Genomic DNA, 16125 nt, shown 5'->3' on the forward strand with positions numbered 1-16125 from the left:
ATAACTGCATACTTGCATAGTTGCATGCCTAGGCGTGGCCGTTACGACAGCGATGAGCGTCGCAATTAGACCCACAATCCGATCCCATATGCACCGCACCCATACAACCAGAGTGTAATAAAGTAAGTAGTCCATCTTCATCATGTGTATATGTACAGGGTAATTTTTGGACCGTTAGCCATATGCCATATTGTGCGAGGTGATTGGGTAGGCCATACTGAACAACTTTTTCTATGGGACCAACTCCGAAATCACAAAATATTTACCAAAAAAATGAAATCCAAACAACGAATACACGATAACTTTAATAACCTATACAATTAGTTGTGTGTTGATGTATGTAAATTTGTTAATGTTGCACGAAGTTTTAATTACTAAGCTATTATGTATTTATTGAATGAAACTTTACTCATTTCGCGCAAAAATGAAATCAAGCATAGTAAACATGTATACCTAAGGTAAGGGGTCATCCATTAATTACGTCACACGAATTTTGTAGGTTTTTTTTACCCCTCCCCCCCCCTCCTTGTCACACTTGGTCACATTTGGCAAACCCCTCCCCCCTAGTGTGACGTAACATTTTTTCTACGAAATCGCCAAATCGAATTAAGTAAGCACCTAAGTATTATTAATATTTTATCAAAATATTTTTGACGATATAAATATTAGTAATTTTATAACCCAAAACTGCTTAGGAAAGAAAATTAAACGAATAAAAACGATTATCGTTTTAAAAACTTGTTATTTAAATGTACAGCGATGAAATAATTTTAATAAATTTTCGGTTACTGATGACGTTAAAGTGACGTCACAAAGTTTGTGTCTCCCCCCTCCCCCATGTCACAATATGTCATATTTTCTTGACCCCCTCCCTCCCCCTAAACGTGTGATGTAATTAATGGATGACCCCTAAGTTGGTGTAAGAGGATGTTTACAGAGGAACACTACATATAATAAAGCATTTCTCAAATAAGTGGGCCCTGAAACTATGTACCAGCCGTACCAGGAACTCAGAGCGTGACCAATACTTTTATGCCCCCTGTTTAAGACGAAACCGGAGCTGAGTTTTAAACATTTTAGGTAAATATACCCGTCTCGCTAACGGAAGCGGCTCCTAAAACTAGTGCGATGAGGACAAGGCGAAAAATCCTGCGTAAAAATCTCAAAAATTGAGGTTTCGTACTCGACTGTTTCTCCCTCCAAAACTTAACCAAGCGTAATCAAATTTGGAAATCTAAATCATTATGAAATTATCTGTGTCGGACCGATTTGCTTTTTTGCCTAATTGATATCAGTTTTGAATACTACGCCTCTCATTGCGGCATAGTCAATGAGGCCATTTTGGCCATTTTTGAAGGGCTCTAGCGCCTTAAAAAACAAAAATATCAAAAAAGCAAAACGGTCCGACACAGATATTGACAATATTAATCTGTGTTGAAAAAATCATTGCTCTAGCATCAAAACCCGCGGAGGAAACAGTCGAGCACGTTTGTATGGAGAAATGACCACTCCTGTTGGCTCTTAAGACTGCTAAGCTCTTGGGCCCTAACAATTATGTACAGAGGTAGAAAGCTTTAGTTAAGTATTTTTCCTTACATCCCGAATATAACACCCTTAGAAGTGTGGGCTAGAAATCTAGGCGAAACCGCAGGCTAAACCTAGTTCAATAATAGACTAGTATTAATAGCAATTTCGAAACTTTTCCAATTAATCTTCGGCTACTTATACAATCCAGGCATCTCCTTAAAAGGGGGCAATCAGTCGCTATTCATCAAAATCTAGCTAGGTTGGGGGGGGGGGCTTCGTTCTAGAAATTACCCAGGACAGCCATTCTCAAATTGGACCCCAAGGGCTCCGCAAAGCCTCTGTGGGGGCGCCGCGAGAAAAAGCGAAAACAGATCAATAATCAGCACTTATATCTCTGGTCTACAGTTAAATACTGACGAACGATTTTTTTTATTTGGGGCTCCGTCAAATATTTGTTCCATCTCCATCTCAACCATCTCGACCGCTATATGTGACGTTATCTATGAAAAGGGACCTTATTGTCGATGGCGCTTACGCCATTATTAACGATGCTCCGATATAAATACAATGCCGCGCGACGCTGTGCGGCGTATGCGCCGTCGACAATAAGGTCCCTTTTCATAGATAACGTCACATATAGCGGTCGAGATGGTTAAAGTTAAAACATCTGATAACGCACTCTAGCGCACTGACAATAGTGTTTACATATTTGTGGACACCTTGGCCGCTCCGATATATCTGATGGGGATTCTGCAGATTGGATTGTGCACGAGGTGCATAAGTAAAATTATTCAATTTTTATTTTTTTATCAAAAATTTTTTCGTCAGATTTCGATAAAATTGGGTAATGAAGTAGGATAAAAAATGTTCCCTATTCGGTACAATATAAGCGCAATTTCACAGTATGCCCTTAAGACGAAACAGGAGCTGAGTTTTAAATATTTTAGGTAAATATACCCGTCTCACTAACGGAAGCGGCTCCTCAAACTAGTGCGATAAGGACAAGGCGCTCAAAAATCTAGGTTACGTACTGCCCAAGTCTGCCCAAACAAGTAGTAGAAACCGTAGAAAAATATCCTGATAAAGCAAAGAGTACACTTAAGAAAGCACTGATTAACATGAATTAATGTAAGATAGTCCCTAAGATAACGGCAGACCTAGAAGGAGGTGGCGGCACGATCTCGACGTCTTTCGGAAAGATTGGCCTAATATTGCCATAGAACGAGACGCGTGGAAGAAAGAGAGGGAGGCCTTTGCCCAGCAGTGGGACACAACAGGCTAACAAATAAAAATAATGTAAGATAAAACTAGTAAGCACTAACTACTAACTGTAACAAAACAATATAATTTTACATATAATTAAGGCTAAGCTTAGTTAAAATAATCTCCAAATATAGAGATTGTAACTGAGATTGATTGTAAAACTAACCTATTAAGTGAAAAAAAAAAACAGATTAAGTTTTTTTAATTTTTTTTTTTACTCGACTGTTACCTCCTCCAAAACTTAACCAATCGTAACCAAATTTGGGAATCTAAATGATTATGAAATTATCTGTGTCGGACCGTTTTGCTTTTTTGGCTAATTGATATCAGTTTTGAATACTACGCCTCTCATTGCGGCATAGTCAATGAGGCCATTTTGGCCATTTTTGAAGGGCTCTAGCGCCTTAAAAAACAAAAATATCAAAAAAGCAAAACGGTCCGACACAGATATTGACAATATTAATCTGTGTTGAAAAAATCATTGCTCTAGCATCAAAACCCGCGGAGGAAACAGTCGAGCACGTTTGTATGGAGAAATGACCACTCCTGTTGGCTCTTAAGACTGCTAAGCTCTTGGGCCCTAACAATTATGTACAGAGGTAGAAAGCTTTAGTTAAGTATTTTTCCTTACATCCCGAATATAACACCCTTAGAAGTGTGGGCTAGAAATCTAGGCGAAACCGCAGGCTAAACCTAGTTCAATAATAGACTAGTATTAATAGCAATTTCGAAACTTGTCCAATTAATCTTCGGCTACTTATACAATCCAGGCATCTCCTTAAAAGGGGGCAATCAGTCGCTATTCATCAAAATCTAGCTAGGTTGGGGGGGGGGGCTTCGTTCTAGAAATTACCCAGGACAGCCATTCTCAAATTGGACCCCAAGGGCTCCGCAAAGCCTCTGTGGGGGCGCCGCGAGAAAAAGCGAAAACAGATCAATAATCAGCACTTATATCTCTGGTCTACAGTTAAATACTGACGAACGATTTTTTTTATTTGGGGCTCCGTCAAATATTTGTTCCGTCGCCAAAAAAGTTTGAGAACCGCTGACTTAGGGACAGAACAAATCCTATAGGCTAATTTGAAAACAGGTTTAAAACTTTTGACCTAATTTTCTGTTGAGTTACAATATGACCATAGGTATGTTTTCGTAGGTTACAGGAAGAGTTTTAAGAGCCAACAGGAGTGGTCATTTCTCCATACAAACGTACTCGACTGTTTCCGCCGTGGGTTTGGATGCTAGAGCAATGTTTTTTTCAACACAGATTAATATTGTCAACATCTGTGTCGGACCGTTTTGCTATTTTGATATTTTTGTCTTTTAAGGCGCTAGAGCCCTTCAAAAATGGCCAAAATGGCCTCATTGACTATGCCGCAATGAGAGGCATAGTATTCAAGACTGATATCAATTAGCCAAAAAAGCAAAACGGTCCGACACAGATAATTTCATAATCATTTAGATTCCCAAATTTGGTTACGATTGGTTAAGTTTTGGAGGAGGTAACAGTCGAGTAAAAAAAAAAATTAAAAAAACTTAATCTGTTTTTTTTTTTCACTTAATAGGTTAGTTTTACAATCAATCTCAGTTACATCTCTATATTTGGAGATTATTTTAACTAAGCTTAGCCTTAATTATATGTAAAATTATATTGTTTTGTTACAGTTAGTAGTTAGTGCTTACTAGTTTTATCTTACATTATTTTTATTTGTTAGCCTGTTGTGTCCCACTGCTGGGCAAAGGCCTCCCTCTCTTTCTTCCACGCGTCTCGTTCTATGGCAATATTAGGCCAATCTTTCCGAAAGACGTCGAGATCGTGCCGCCACCTCCTTCTAGGTCTGCCGTTATCTTAGGGACTATCTTACATTAATTCATGTTAATCAGTGCTTTCTTAAGTGTACTCTTTGCTTTATCAGGATATTTTTCTACGGTTTCTACTACTTGTTTGGGCAGACTTGGGCAGTACGTAACCTAGATTTTTGAGCGCCTTGTCCTTATCGCACTAGTTTGAGGAGCCGCTTCCGTTAGTGAGACGGGTATATTTACCTAAAATATTTAAAACTCAGCTCCTGTTTCGTCTTAAGGGCATACTGTGAAATTGCGCTTATATTGTACCGAATAGGGAACATTTTTTATCCTACTTCATTACCCAATTTTATCGAAATCTGACGAAAAAATTTTTGATAAAAAAATAAAAATCGAATAATTTTACTTATGCACCTCGTGCACAATCCAATCTGCAGAATCCCCATCAGATATATCGGAGCGGCCAAGGTGTCCACAAATATGTAAACACTATTGTCAGTGCGCTAGAGTGCGTTATCAGATGTTTTAACTTTAACCATCTCGACCGCTATATGTGACGTTATCTATGAAAAGGGACCTTATTGTCGATGGCGCTTACGCCATTATTAACGATGCTCCGATATAAATACAATGCCGCGCGACGCTGTGCGGCGTATGCGCCGTCGACAATAAGGTCCCTTTTCATAGATAACGTCACATATAGCGGTCGAGATGGTTAAAGTTAAAACATCTGATAACGCACTCTAGCGCACTGACAATAGTGTTTACATATTTGTGGACACCTTGGCCGCTCCGATATATCTGATGGGGATTCTGCAGATTGGATTGTGCACGAGGTGCATAAGTAAAATTATTCAATTTTTATTTTTTTATCAAAAATTTTTTCGTCAGATTTCGATAAAATTGGGTAATGAAGTAGGATAAAAAATGTTCCCTATTCGGTACAATATAAGCGCAATTTCACAGTATGCCCTTAAGACGAAACAGGAGCTGAGTTTTAAATATTTTAGGTAAATATACCCGTCTCACTAACGGAAGCGGCTCCTCAAACTAGTGCGATAAGGACAAGGCGCTCAAAAATCTAGGTTACGTACTGCCCAAGTCTGCCCAAACAAGTAGTAGAAACCGTAGAAAAATATCCTGATAAAGCAAAGAGTACACTTAAGAAAGCACTGATTAACATGAATTAATGTAAGATAGTCCCTAAGATAACGGCAGACCTAGAAGGAGGTGGCGGCACGATCTCGACGTCTTTCGGAAAGATTGGCCTAATATTGCCATAGAACGAGACGCGTGGAAGAAAGAGAGGGAGGCCTTTGCCCAGCAGTGGGACACAACAGGCTAACAAATAAAAATAATGTAAGATAAAACTAGTAAGCACTAACTACTAACTGTAACAAAACAATATAATTTTACATATAATTAAGGCTAAGCTTAGTTAAAATAATCTCCAAATATAGAGATTGTAACTGAGATTGATTGTAAAACTAACCTATTAAGTGAAAAAAAAAACAGATTAAGTTTTTTTAATTTTTTTTTTTACTCGACTGTTACCTCCTCCAAAACTTAACCAATCGTAACCAAATTTGGGAATCTAAATGATTATGAAATTATCTGTGTCGGACCGTTTTGCTTTTTTGGCTAATTGATATCAGTTTTGAATACTACGCCTCTCATTGCGGCATAGTCAATGAGGCCATTTTGGCCATTTTTGAAGGGCTCTAGCGCCTTAAAAAACAAAAATATCAAAAAAGCAAAACGGTCCGACACAGATATTGACAATATTAATCTGTGTTGAAAAAATCATTGCTCTAGCATCAAAACCCGCGGAGGAAACAGTCGAGCACGTTTGTATGGAGAAATGACCACTCCTGTTGGCTCTTAAGACTGCTAAGCTCTTGGGCCCTAACAATTATGTACAGAGGTAGAAAGCTTTAGTTAAGTATTTTTCCTTACATCCCGAATATAACACCCTTAGAAGTGTGGGCTAGAAATCTAGGCGAAACCGCAGGCTAAACCTAGTTCAATAATAGACTAGTATTAATAGCAATTTCGAAACTTTTCCAATTAATCTTCGGCTACTTATACAATCCAGGCATCTCCTTAAAAGGGGGCAATCAGTCGCTATTCATCAAAATCTAGCTAGGTTGGGGGGGGGGGCTTCGTTCTAGAAATTACCCAGGACAGCCATTCTCAAAGTGGACCCCTAGGGCTCCGCAAAGCCTCTGTGGGGCGCCGCGAGAAAAAGCGAAAACAAATCAATAAACAGCACTTCTATATCTCCGGTCTACAGTTAAATACTGACGAACGATTTTTTTTTATTTGGGGCTCCGTCAAATATTTGTTCCGTCGCCAAAAAAGTTTGAGAGCCGCTGACTTACACTGAGAGAAAAGTACAACAAAAATACACTTAGAATTACAAAAATAAACTTAATCCGGGGACAAGGAGAGTTAACTAATAGGAACAAATTGACTTTTGTAATTTCTATTAGTTCTTGCAATTTCTATTATCTGTTTGTTGAAATTATATTTGGGATTACTGAGCTGTTTGTAGAAATAAATAAACTTTACAGAAATAGGGAAACGTCCATAATTATTACTAAAACTTCATTTTTTTCCCCCAGTACAGAACTGTTTTTTTTAATTTCTGGGGCCCATTTCTCAAAAGCTTGTAACTTGTAATACAAGTGGAAGTCCCTTTCTAACATATGCTGTCAAAAAGTGACATCCGCTTTTATTACAAGTTACAAGCTTTTGAGAAACGGACCCCTGGTGATGATTTTTAGGGTTCCGTACCCAAAGGGTAAAACTGGACCCTGTTCCTAAGACTCCGCTGTCCGTCCGTCCGTCCGTCCGTCCGTCTGTCACCAGGCTGTATCTCACGAACCGTGATAGCTAGACAGTTGAAATTTTCACAGATGATGTATTTCTGTTGCCGCTATAACAACAAATACTAAAAAGTACGGAACCCTCGGTGGGCGAGTCCAACTCGCACTTGTCCGGTTTTTCTCTCAGTGTAGGGACAGAACAAATCCTATAGGCTAATTTGAAAACAGGTTTAAAACTTTTGACCTGATTTTCTGTTGAGTTACAATATGACCATTGGTATGTTTTCTTAGGTTACAGGAAGAGTTTTAAGAGCCAACAGGAGTGGTCATTTCTCCATACAAACGTACTCGACTGTTTCCTCCGTGGGTTTTGATGCTATAGTTCGTTTTTTTTAGCATTAGAAAGAACTTGCAAGAAGGTAAGCGATCTTGACATGTCTTTTAATTGAAAAACGCTTTTTAAAAATCAAAAACTATTACTTATGAAAGCCGAAGAATATAAATGATCGTATTAGATTCATAATAGTTACAAATCTGCCGTGACTTATTTTTAAAATGTGTTTTTCAATTAAAAGACACATCAAGATTGTTTACCTTATTTCTAATGCTAAAAAAACGAACTATAGAGCAATGATTTTTTCAATACAGATTAAAATTGTCAACATCTGTGTCGGACCGTTTTGCTTTTTTGATATTTTTGTCTTTTAAGGCGCTAGAGCCCTCCAAAAATGGCCAAAATGGCCTCATTGACTATGCCGCAATGAGAGGCATAGTATTCAAGACTGATATCATTTAGCCAAAAAAGCAAAACGGTCCGACACAGACAATTTCATAATCATTTAGATTTCCAAATTTGGTTACGATTGGTTATGTTTTGGAGGAGGAAACAGTCGAGTAAAAAAAGAATTAAAAAAACTTAATCTGTTTTTTTTTTTCACTTAATAGGTTAGTTTTACAATCAATCTCAGTTACAATCTCTATATTTGGAGATTATTTTAACTAAGCTTAGCCTTAATTATATGTAAAATTTTATTGTTTTGTTACAGTTAGTAGTTAGTGCTTACTAGTTTTATCTTACATTATTTTTATTTGTTAGCCTGTTGTGTCCCACTGCTGGGCAAAGGCTTCCCTTTCTTTCTTCCACGCGTCTCGTTCTATGGCAATATTAGGCCAATCTTTCCGAAAGACGTCGAGATCGTGCCGCCACCTCCTTCTAGGTCTGCCGTTATCTTAGGGACTATCTTACATTAATTCATGTTAATCAGTGCTTTCTTAAGTGTACTCTTTGCTTTATCAGGATATTTTTCTAGGGTTTCTACTACTTGTTTGGGCAGACTTGGGCAGTACGTAACCTAGATTTTTGAGCGCCTTGTCCTTATCGCACTAGTTTGAGGAGCCGCTTCCGTTAGTGAGACGGGTATATTTACCTAAAATATTTAAAACTCAGCTCCTGTTTCGTCTTAAGGGCATACTGTGAAATTGCGCTTATATTGTACCGAATAGGGAACATTTTTTATCCTACTTCATTACCCAATTTTATCGAAATCTGACGAAAAATTTTTTGATAGCAAAATAAAAATCGGATAATTTTACTTATGCACTTTGTGCACAATCCAATCTGCAGAATCCCCATCAGATATATCGGAGCGGCCAAGGTGCCCACAAATATGTAAACACGCCCCTATTGTCAGTGCGCTAGAGTGCGTTTTCAGGTGTTTTAACTTTAACCACCTCGACCGCTATATACCGTCAACCGAGGTGAATAGAGATGGCTGGGGTGAATAGGAACAAAACTTAGAATGTGATTTACCTGACAATTAAAAAAAATACCTACACAAATTGTATAATTCGAAATTAAATTTTGTATGATTTGTGTGGGTATTTATGATGAAATTGTCTACTGTACATGGGCCGGACACTATCATGAATACTGACATTACTTTGAAGGAACGACATTTTTAGTGATAGTGTAGAGATTGTCATGAAGGAATGACGGCAAGTAATGAAGTTTATTTAAATAATTTCCGTCAGTATTGGAGTTATGTCAAAGTAATGATACTAGAAATGACATTACTACTGACAGTGAATTGATTAGAATGATGGAATCAGAAATGACGGAAGGAATGATGGAAGATAATGAAGTTATTAAAGTACTCGAATCGACTCTATTGCGTACTTTCAAACCTCACTATCTCATTGTAGCACACTTCATATAAGGGCACAGTCTAACGATACGATAAGTGACAAATCAATAGATCAATTACCGGATATCGATCGGTTTATATAACTATTCAAATGTACAGAATTGGGGCGCTTTTAGGGTTACCAGATGTCAGGAATTTTCCTGACATGTCAGGGATTTTGACCGTTTGTCAGGAATGCGGCCGGAATACGGAAATGTCAGGAATTTTAGTGAATTAACAGACTTCTATTATCTGCGCATCTGTAGAACGGATGTACTTGTAGCTACCTGTTGCAAAGCGACGAAATCGCGAAGTGAGCCACGCCTGCCAGATGTCAGGAATTTTCTTGACATACCAGGAATTTTCCTGGCATGTCAGGAATTTTGGCCGTTTGTCCGGAATACGAAAATGTCAGGAATTTTAGTGAATTAACAGACTTTTCTATTATGTACCTTAAAAGGTACAGTCAAGGAATTTAAATTCCGACCCATTTCGTACTTTGTCACAGTGACAACCGTATGAGGTCTCTAGCGGCTTTCATATTGATTGTCACTGTGACAAAGTACGAAATGGGTCGGAATTTAAATTCCTTGACTGTACCTTAAAAGGTACATTATTCAATTTAACTATTTAAAATTACACAAACGGATCTACCGCGATATAATTTCATTGTTTTTATCTTAAACTCCGACGTTTCTATTAAATAACTGTATAACTATACAGTTAGTGTGTAGTGTTTAGTTTGTGTAATTAAATGGGGCATTATCTATGAAAAGGGACCTTATTGTCGATGGCGCTTACGCCGCGTCGTCGCGTAAGGGCCCCCCCACATCTGGCGTCTTTCGAGCGTCGGCGTCTACAATTATATGGCCGACGTCGACGCAACGTCGACGCGGCGTCGACGCAACTGCGCAGCGACGTCATTTTCCATAGCGCTGGACCGACGCCGACAGGTATTTGTATTATGTATTGTATTAGGTATTTGTACCGGATCGGATCGTTAATAATGGCGTAAGCGCCGTCGAACAATAAGGTCCCTTTTCATAGATAACGTTACAAATATGCTTACAAAACGCGAGTTTAAAGTGTTTAGTCAAATTTACTTACATAAATCCAAAGTCGCTTACGGTTAGATTAGGTTAGTTTCGTTCACTGTAGAAAAATACACGTGAGGTTTCCTTATACCCCCTCCCCCAACGTGACCTATCGTTAGTTTTTCCTGACCCCCCCACCCCCCATCGAACCTCGCGTGATTTGTGCACAAGCCCAAATATGTAAGTAAGTATAATGTTAAGGTAACATGGATAACAGACATGCCGATATTTTATTTTGTCAATCACTTTATTTTACCACTAAAACTTCTACGTCTGGTGGTAATGGTAACCCTAGGCGCGTTGACTTCAGTCTGTCACATGGAATCGGGCTTTACGCCTACTTTGCATACAATTTCTGTGTATTTGCGCGGTGACGAAACTTTATCTCATCATCGGATCAATTGCACAAACGGGCATTCTGTGCATTTGAATACGTCCGTAAACCGTTGGTCGGCAAAAGTGGCCCGCCATGTAGACAGACCAGATGACGGGAATTCTCCTGACATGTCAGGAATTTTAGCCTTTTGTCGGGAATGGGGACGGAACACGAAAATATCAGGAATTTTTTGAATTGAGACTTTTTTATAAAGTACCTTTTTATATATTAAAATTAATCCAAAAACATTGAAAAAAAAAATTGAGATCCACTCAACTTATCAATAACTTCGTAATTATTATCTGTACTCAAGCATAGAAATCGAATCGAATCGTACCGCGTTGACTGCTAGACGTCGTCGTCGTCAAAAATATGAAGAAATAAATAAATAAATATTATAGGACATTCTTACACAGATTGACTAAGTCCCACAGTAAGCTCAAGAAGGCTTGTGTTGTGGGTACTCAGACAACGATATACATATATAATATACAAATACTTAAATACATAGAAAACACCCATGACTCAGGAACAAATACCTGTATCATCATACAAATAAATGCCCTTACTATTCGAACCCAGGACCATCGGCTTCGCAGGCAGGGTCACTACCCACTAGGCCAGACCGGTCGTCAGGAAAAATATTCGGAAATCAGGAATTTTGTCAGGCAATTCTAAATTTGTATCTGGTAACCATGTTGCCCCACCATTGGGGGGGGACCTACATTTTCGTGGGCTCTTTTCATAACACCTTAAAATATAAATGCCTCTTAGGGGCCATCCATTAATTACATCACACGTTTAGGGGGAGGGAGGGGGTCAAGAAAATGTGACATGGGGGAGGGGGGAGACACAAACTTTGTGACGTCACTTTAACTTCATCAGTAACCGAAAATTTATTTAAATTATTTTATTCGCTGTACATTTAAATAACATGTTTTTAAAACGATAATCGTTTTTATTCCTTTAATTTTCTTTCCTAAGCAGTTTTGGGTTATAAAATTACTAATATTTATATGGTCAAAAATATTTTGATAAAATATTAATAATACTTAGGTACTTACTTAATTCGATTTGGCGATTTCGTAGAAAAAATGTGACGTCACACTAGGGGGGAGGGGTTTGCCAAATGTGACCAAGTGTGACAAGGAGGGGGGGAGGGGTCAAAAAACCTAGAAATTCGTGTGACGCAATTAATGGATGACCCCTTACTATACTCTGTATCTTTAGGTATTTAAATAAAAGTAAACAAAATCTACCCTCAAATGGCTTCTTAAGCCAGTTGAGGGTAGACGAAAACATTACATGATCTAATAATGTAGGTTAAAGTCAGGTCGTTTAATGACATATGTGATGTGATGTGACAGTTGCGACGTTTTTTGTATTTGGTTGGTTAACCAATTACCCCCCCCCCCCCCCCCCTAATGAATAGTTATAACATACCTCCATGGTAGTGGGCAGCACGGCGTCCTCTCGACGCCCCGCGCCCTCCCGCTCATCCTAAAACAACAGCCATATTTAATAAGTTTTTGGCCAAAATTTCATTTTTAGTACAAGCTTTTATCGCTGACTGTACTTTTCTTTCCATAGGCAACTAATGCTCATCGAGACAATTCTAAAAACGCCAAACACAATTAGGTTTCGTTATTTTATCACATAGTTCCTATGGCCACCTCCGGTCTCCATCATCAGATCAGCTCGATGACACCATAATATTGCATTGTCACTCGACTTACGTATGTATGAAAAATTTAGCTCAATCGGAAACCGGGAAGTGGATCAAATTTAACTTGCAAGATTTGATTACACACAGACAGACAGACAACGGTCAGGTGAAAGTAAATAAAAGCTTGTAAAAAAAATGGTAATTACAATAAAACAATACAAAACTAAAAGCAGGTAACAAAACAGAACCGAGTTCACAACCAGTATGACATTATTTTATGGTTTTCATTTGCAGTTGACGACAAAAAAAGAGCGTATTCCCTTCATAAATGCCGGCAACGCATTTGCAACCTCTCTGATGTTATGAGCGGCGGTAATCTATTTTTTTAAATGTATGAATGCAGTTTTTCTTGTTACTAAAATCGATGACATAGTTCCTAAGAAGAATTCCACATCGTCGTGTATGTGTTATGGCTCTTCTACACGATGGGCCAGCACCGGCCACTCCAAGCGACGCATTCATGCGTTAGAGGGAGCAAGTGATATTGCTATCTCATTCTACCGCATGGCTGCGTCCCTTGGAGTTGCCGGCGATGGCCTATCGTGTAGAGGAGCCATTATAGTTGGTCAATGGGTCAAAATGGACTAACCTGTATAAATTGCGTCGCTGATAAGAGAACCGATTTCACCAATACGGTTACGGAACCCTAAAAAGCTCGTAAACGGTGATCTATATCGATCTCGATCATTTAGGCTCGTCCTGCGAGGCCGCGGCGTGGGAACCTAGCATTTCGCGCTTTCACTGCGTGCGCGCATTCGGCTAACACTGACGGAGCCCACTAGACAGTGCATAGTCCAGAAATCATGCGATCGTTTACAGGGGGGGGGGGGGGGGGGGGGTAAGAAAAATATCAGGAACGATCACGATGGGGGAGGGGGGTCAGAGATGATATCACGTGTAATTTTTTTTTCAAAGCAGGATAGACAAAAACAGCGTTATTACTCATAAATTTAATTAGATCAATTAATCCGCTCTATTTTATATATATGCGTATTTAACCAATAAAAACCGGCCAAGTGCGAGTCGGACTCGCGTTTCTAGGGTTCCGTACATAAGTCAGTTTCTGGACGAACTGGCATCTGCCGTTCCGCAATTTCCAACTTTAATTTTTTAACGTTATAACATCGCCATTTAAAACAGAGAACACAATAAGATTGTGCTTACTACGTATCTTAATGTGTGTCTATTAATGTACAAAACACAACATTATAATTTACTTTATAACAATGACTTACTCAGGTATAAACATTTAAATTGTAGAAATAAATACAAAATAAAACGTATTGAACGTGTTGATCATAGTTGTATAACTACTATAGACCATACAAATTTCTTTACTTTTACCACATCGATGGCAAACAAGCATACGGGCCGCCTGATGGTAAGCAGTCACCGTAGCCTTTGGACGCCTGCAACTCCAGAGGTGTTACATGCGCGTTGCCGACCTTTTAAAAACCTGTACACTCCTTTTTAGGGTTCCGTACCCAAAGGGTAAAACGGGACCCTATTACTAAGACTCTGCTGTCCGTCCGTCCGTCTGTCACCAGGCTGTATCTCACGAACCGTGATAGATAGACAGTTGAAATTTTCACAGACGATGTATTTCTGTTGCCGCTATAACAACAAATACTAAAAACAGAATAAAATAAAGATTTAAGTGGAGGCTCCCATACAGCAAACGTGATTTTTGACTGAAGTTCAGCAAAGTCGGGCGGGGTCAGTACTGGTTGGGTGACCGATTTTTGCCTTTTTTTGCATTATGGTACGGAACCCTTCGTGCACGAGTCCGACTCGCACTTGCCCGGTTTTTGACGAACCCCATACTGTAAACCCTCGGGAAAGGAGTGAAGGGAGCTCATTCCACAGCCGGAGCGTCCGCGGGAGGAAATTCCTCTTAAATCGCATCGCACATTCTTTATTTTTAAATAACAATTGATCCAGTTTTGTTACACGGAAGTTGGGTGGTTTTACCATGTTTCACGGTACTGATCGCGCGGTATAATGCTACATCTAGAGGAGGTAGTCAACGGCTACATTTGATTTACGCATGATCTCGGTACAGCGGCTGGTCTAGTTTAGAACGGGAGGCTCTAAATTCGAATAATAGATCAGTTTCGTGTGAATTACTTTAATTAAAAGCAGGTATAATAATATACTCCGCCTGGTACTCTCTTCCCGTCTTATCGTGGTCACATGACTGACGACTGACACAAGCCTACTAAATATTAATAATACTTAGGCACTTACTTAATTCGATTTGGCGGTTTCGTAGAAAAAATGTGACGTCACACTAGGGGGGAGGGGTTTGCCAATGTGACAAGGAGGGGGGAGGGGTCAAAAAACCTAGAAATGCGTGTGACGTAATTAATGGATGACCCCTAATTAAGAAAAATACCATAAGCCACGCCTGGCTCCACTGTACCAAGAGGCGTTTGGTTGTTTGACTTGTTTGTGACCGGGTCACCGCCGTGGCATTAATAAAACTATTAAAATAACGATAAACGATTAACCGCACTTATTAAATCGTAATAATAGAAAATTAGCGAAGCGGAACATTGTAAGGGATTAGATTAACACAGAGTTAAAAGTCACGCAGAGGCGCGAAACTTGTCCCTTCGGGCAAACTCGGTTCCGTTCGGCTCAGCGCGGCTACCGCGAAAACCGAAATTCGCAAATTGCGGGGATCTTTCTCTTTTACTCCAATGAAGGCGTAGTTAGAGTGACAGAGAAAAATCCCCGCAATTTGAGAACTTCGATTTTCGCGGTTATAGCCCAGCATTGCTCCGAGCAATTATTAGGGTTGACACTTGTCGTATCTTGACTTATCTTGACGTCCCTTTGCATCAAGCCACAGAATAATAGTACTACCGTACAGAAAGGACGCTTTCTACAAAACCGAAGTTTGTCAGCGATTCAGAGACGAATCCTGCTATCCCTTTCTAACTTATGGCACTATCCCTTTCGGCTATTTAGGGTTGTCAAAATTCAAGTCATTATCTTATCTTTTTTTAAATCATTTATTATATCTTATCTGTGGTCGTGCACGCAAAAGGACGTCAAATAGTGTCAACCCTAATAATTTCTCGGAGCAATGCTGAGCCGAACGGAGCCGAATTTGCCCGAAGTCAGGAGTCTCTCCCCACTGCTGACAAACGGTCGGGCCTAGTGGGTAGTGACAGTGACCCTGCCTATGAAGTCGATGGTCCCGGGTTCGAATCCTGGTAAGGGCATTTATTTGTATTATGATACAGATATTTATTCCTGAGTCATGGTTGTTTTCTATGTATTTAAGTGCTTATATATTATATATATCGTTGTCTGAGTA

At 39.2% G+C, this 16125-nt stretch overlaps 1 protein-coding gene across 1 annotated transcript in view; it reads right to left on the bottom strand.

Moving 5' to 3' along the window:
• The window catches only part of LOC134677798 (dendritic arbor reduction protein 1-like), a 109351-nt gene that overhangs the window by 86162 nt on the left and 7064 nt on the right, over positions 1-16125 (bottom strand). Inside the window, exon 4 of the mRNA XM_063536225.1 lies at positions 12518-12574. Within this exon, the coding sequence (XP_063392295.1) occupies positions 12518-12574 (57 nt within the window). The remainder of the gene's footprint in view (positions 1-12517; positions 12575-16125) is intronic.

Source organism: Cydia fagiglandana, chromosome 27 (assembly GCF_963556715.1).
Source record: "Cydia fagiglandana chromosome 27, ilCydFagi1.1, whole genome shotgun sequence".
NCBI lineage: Eukaryota > Metazoa > Arthropoda > Insecta > Lepidoptera > Tortricidae > Cydia > Cydia fagiglandana.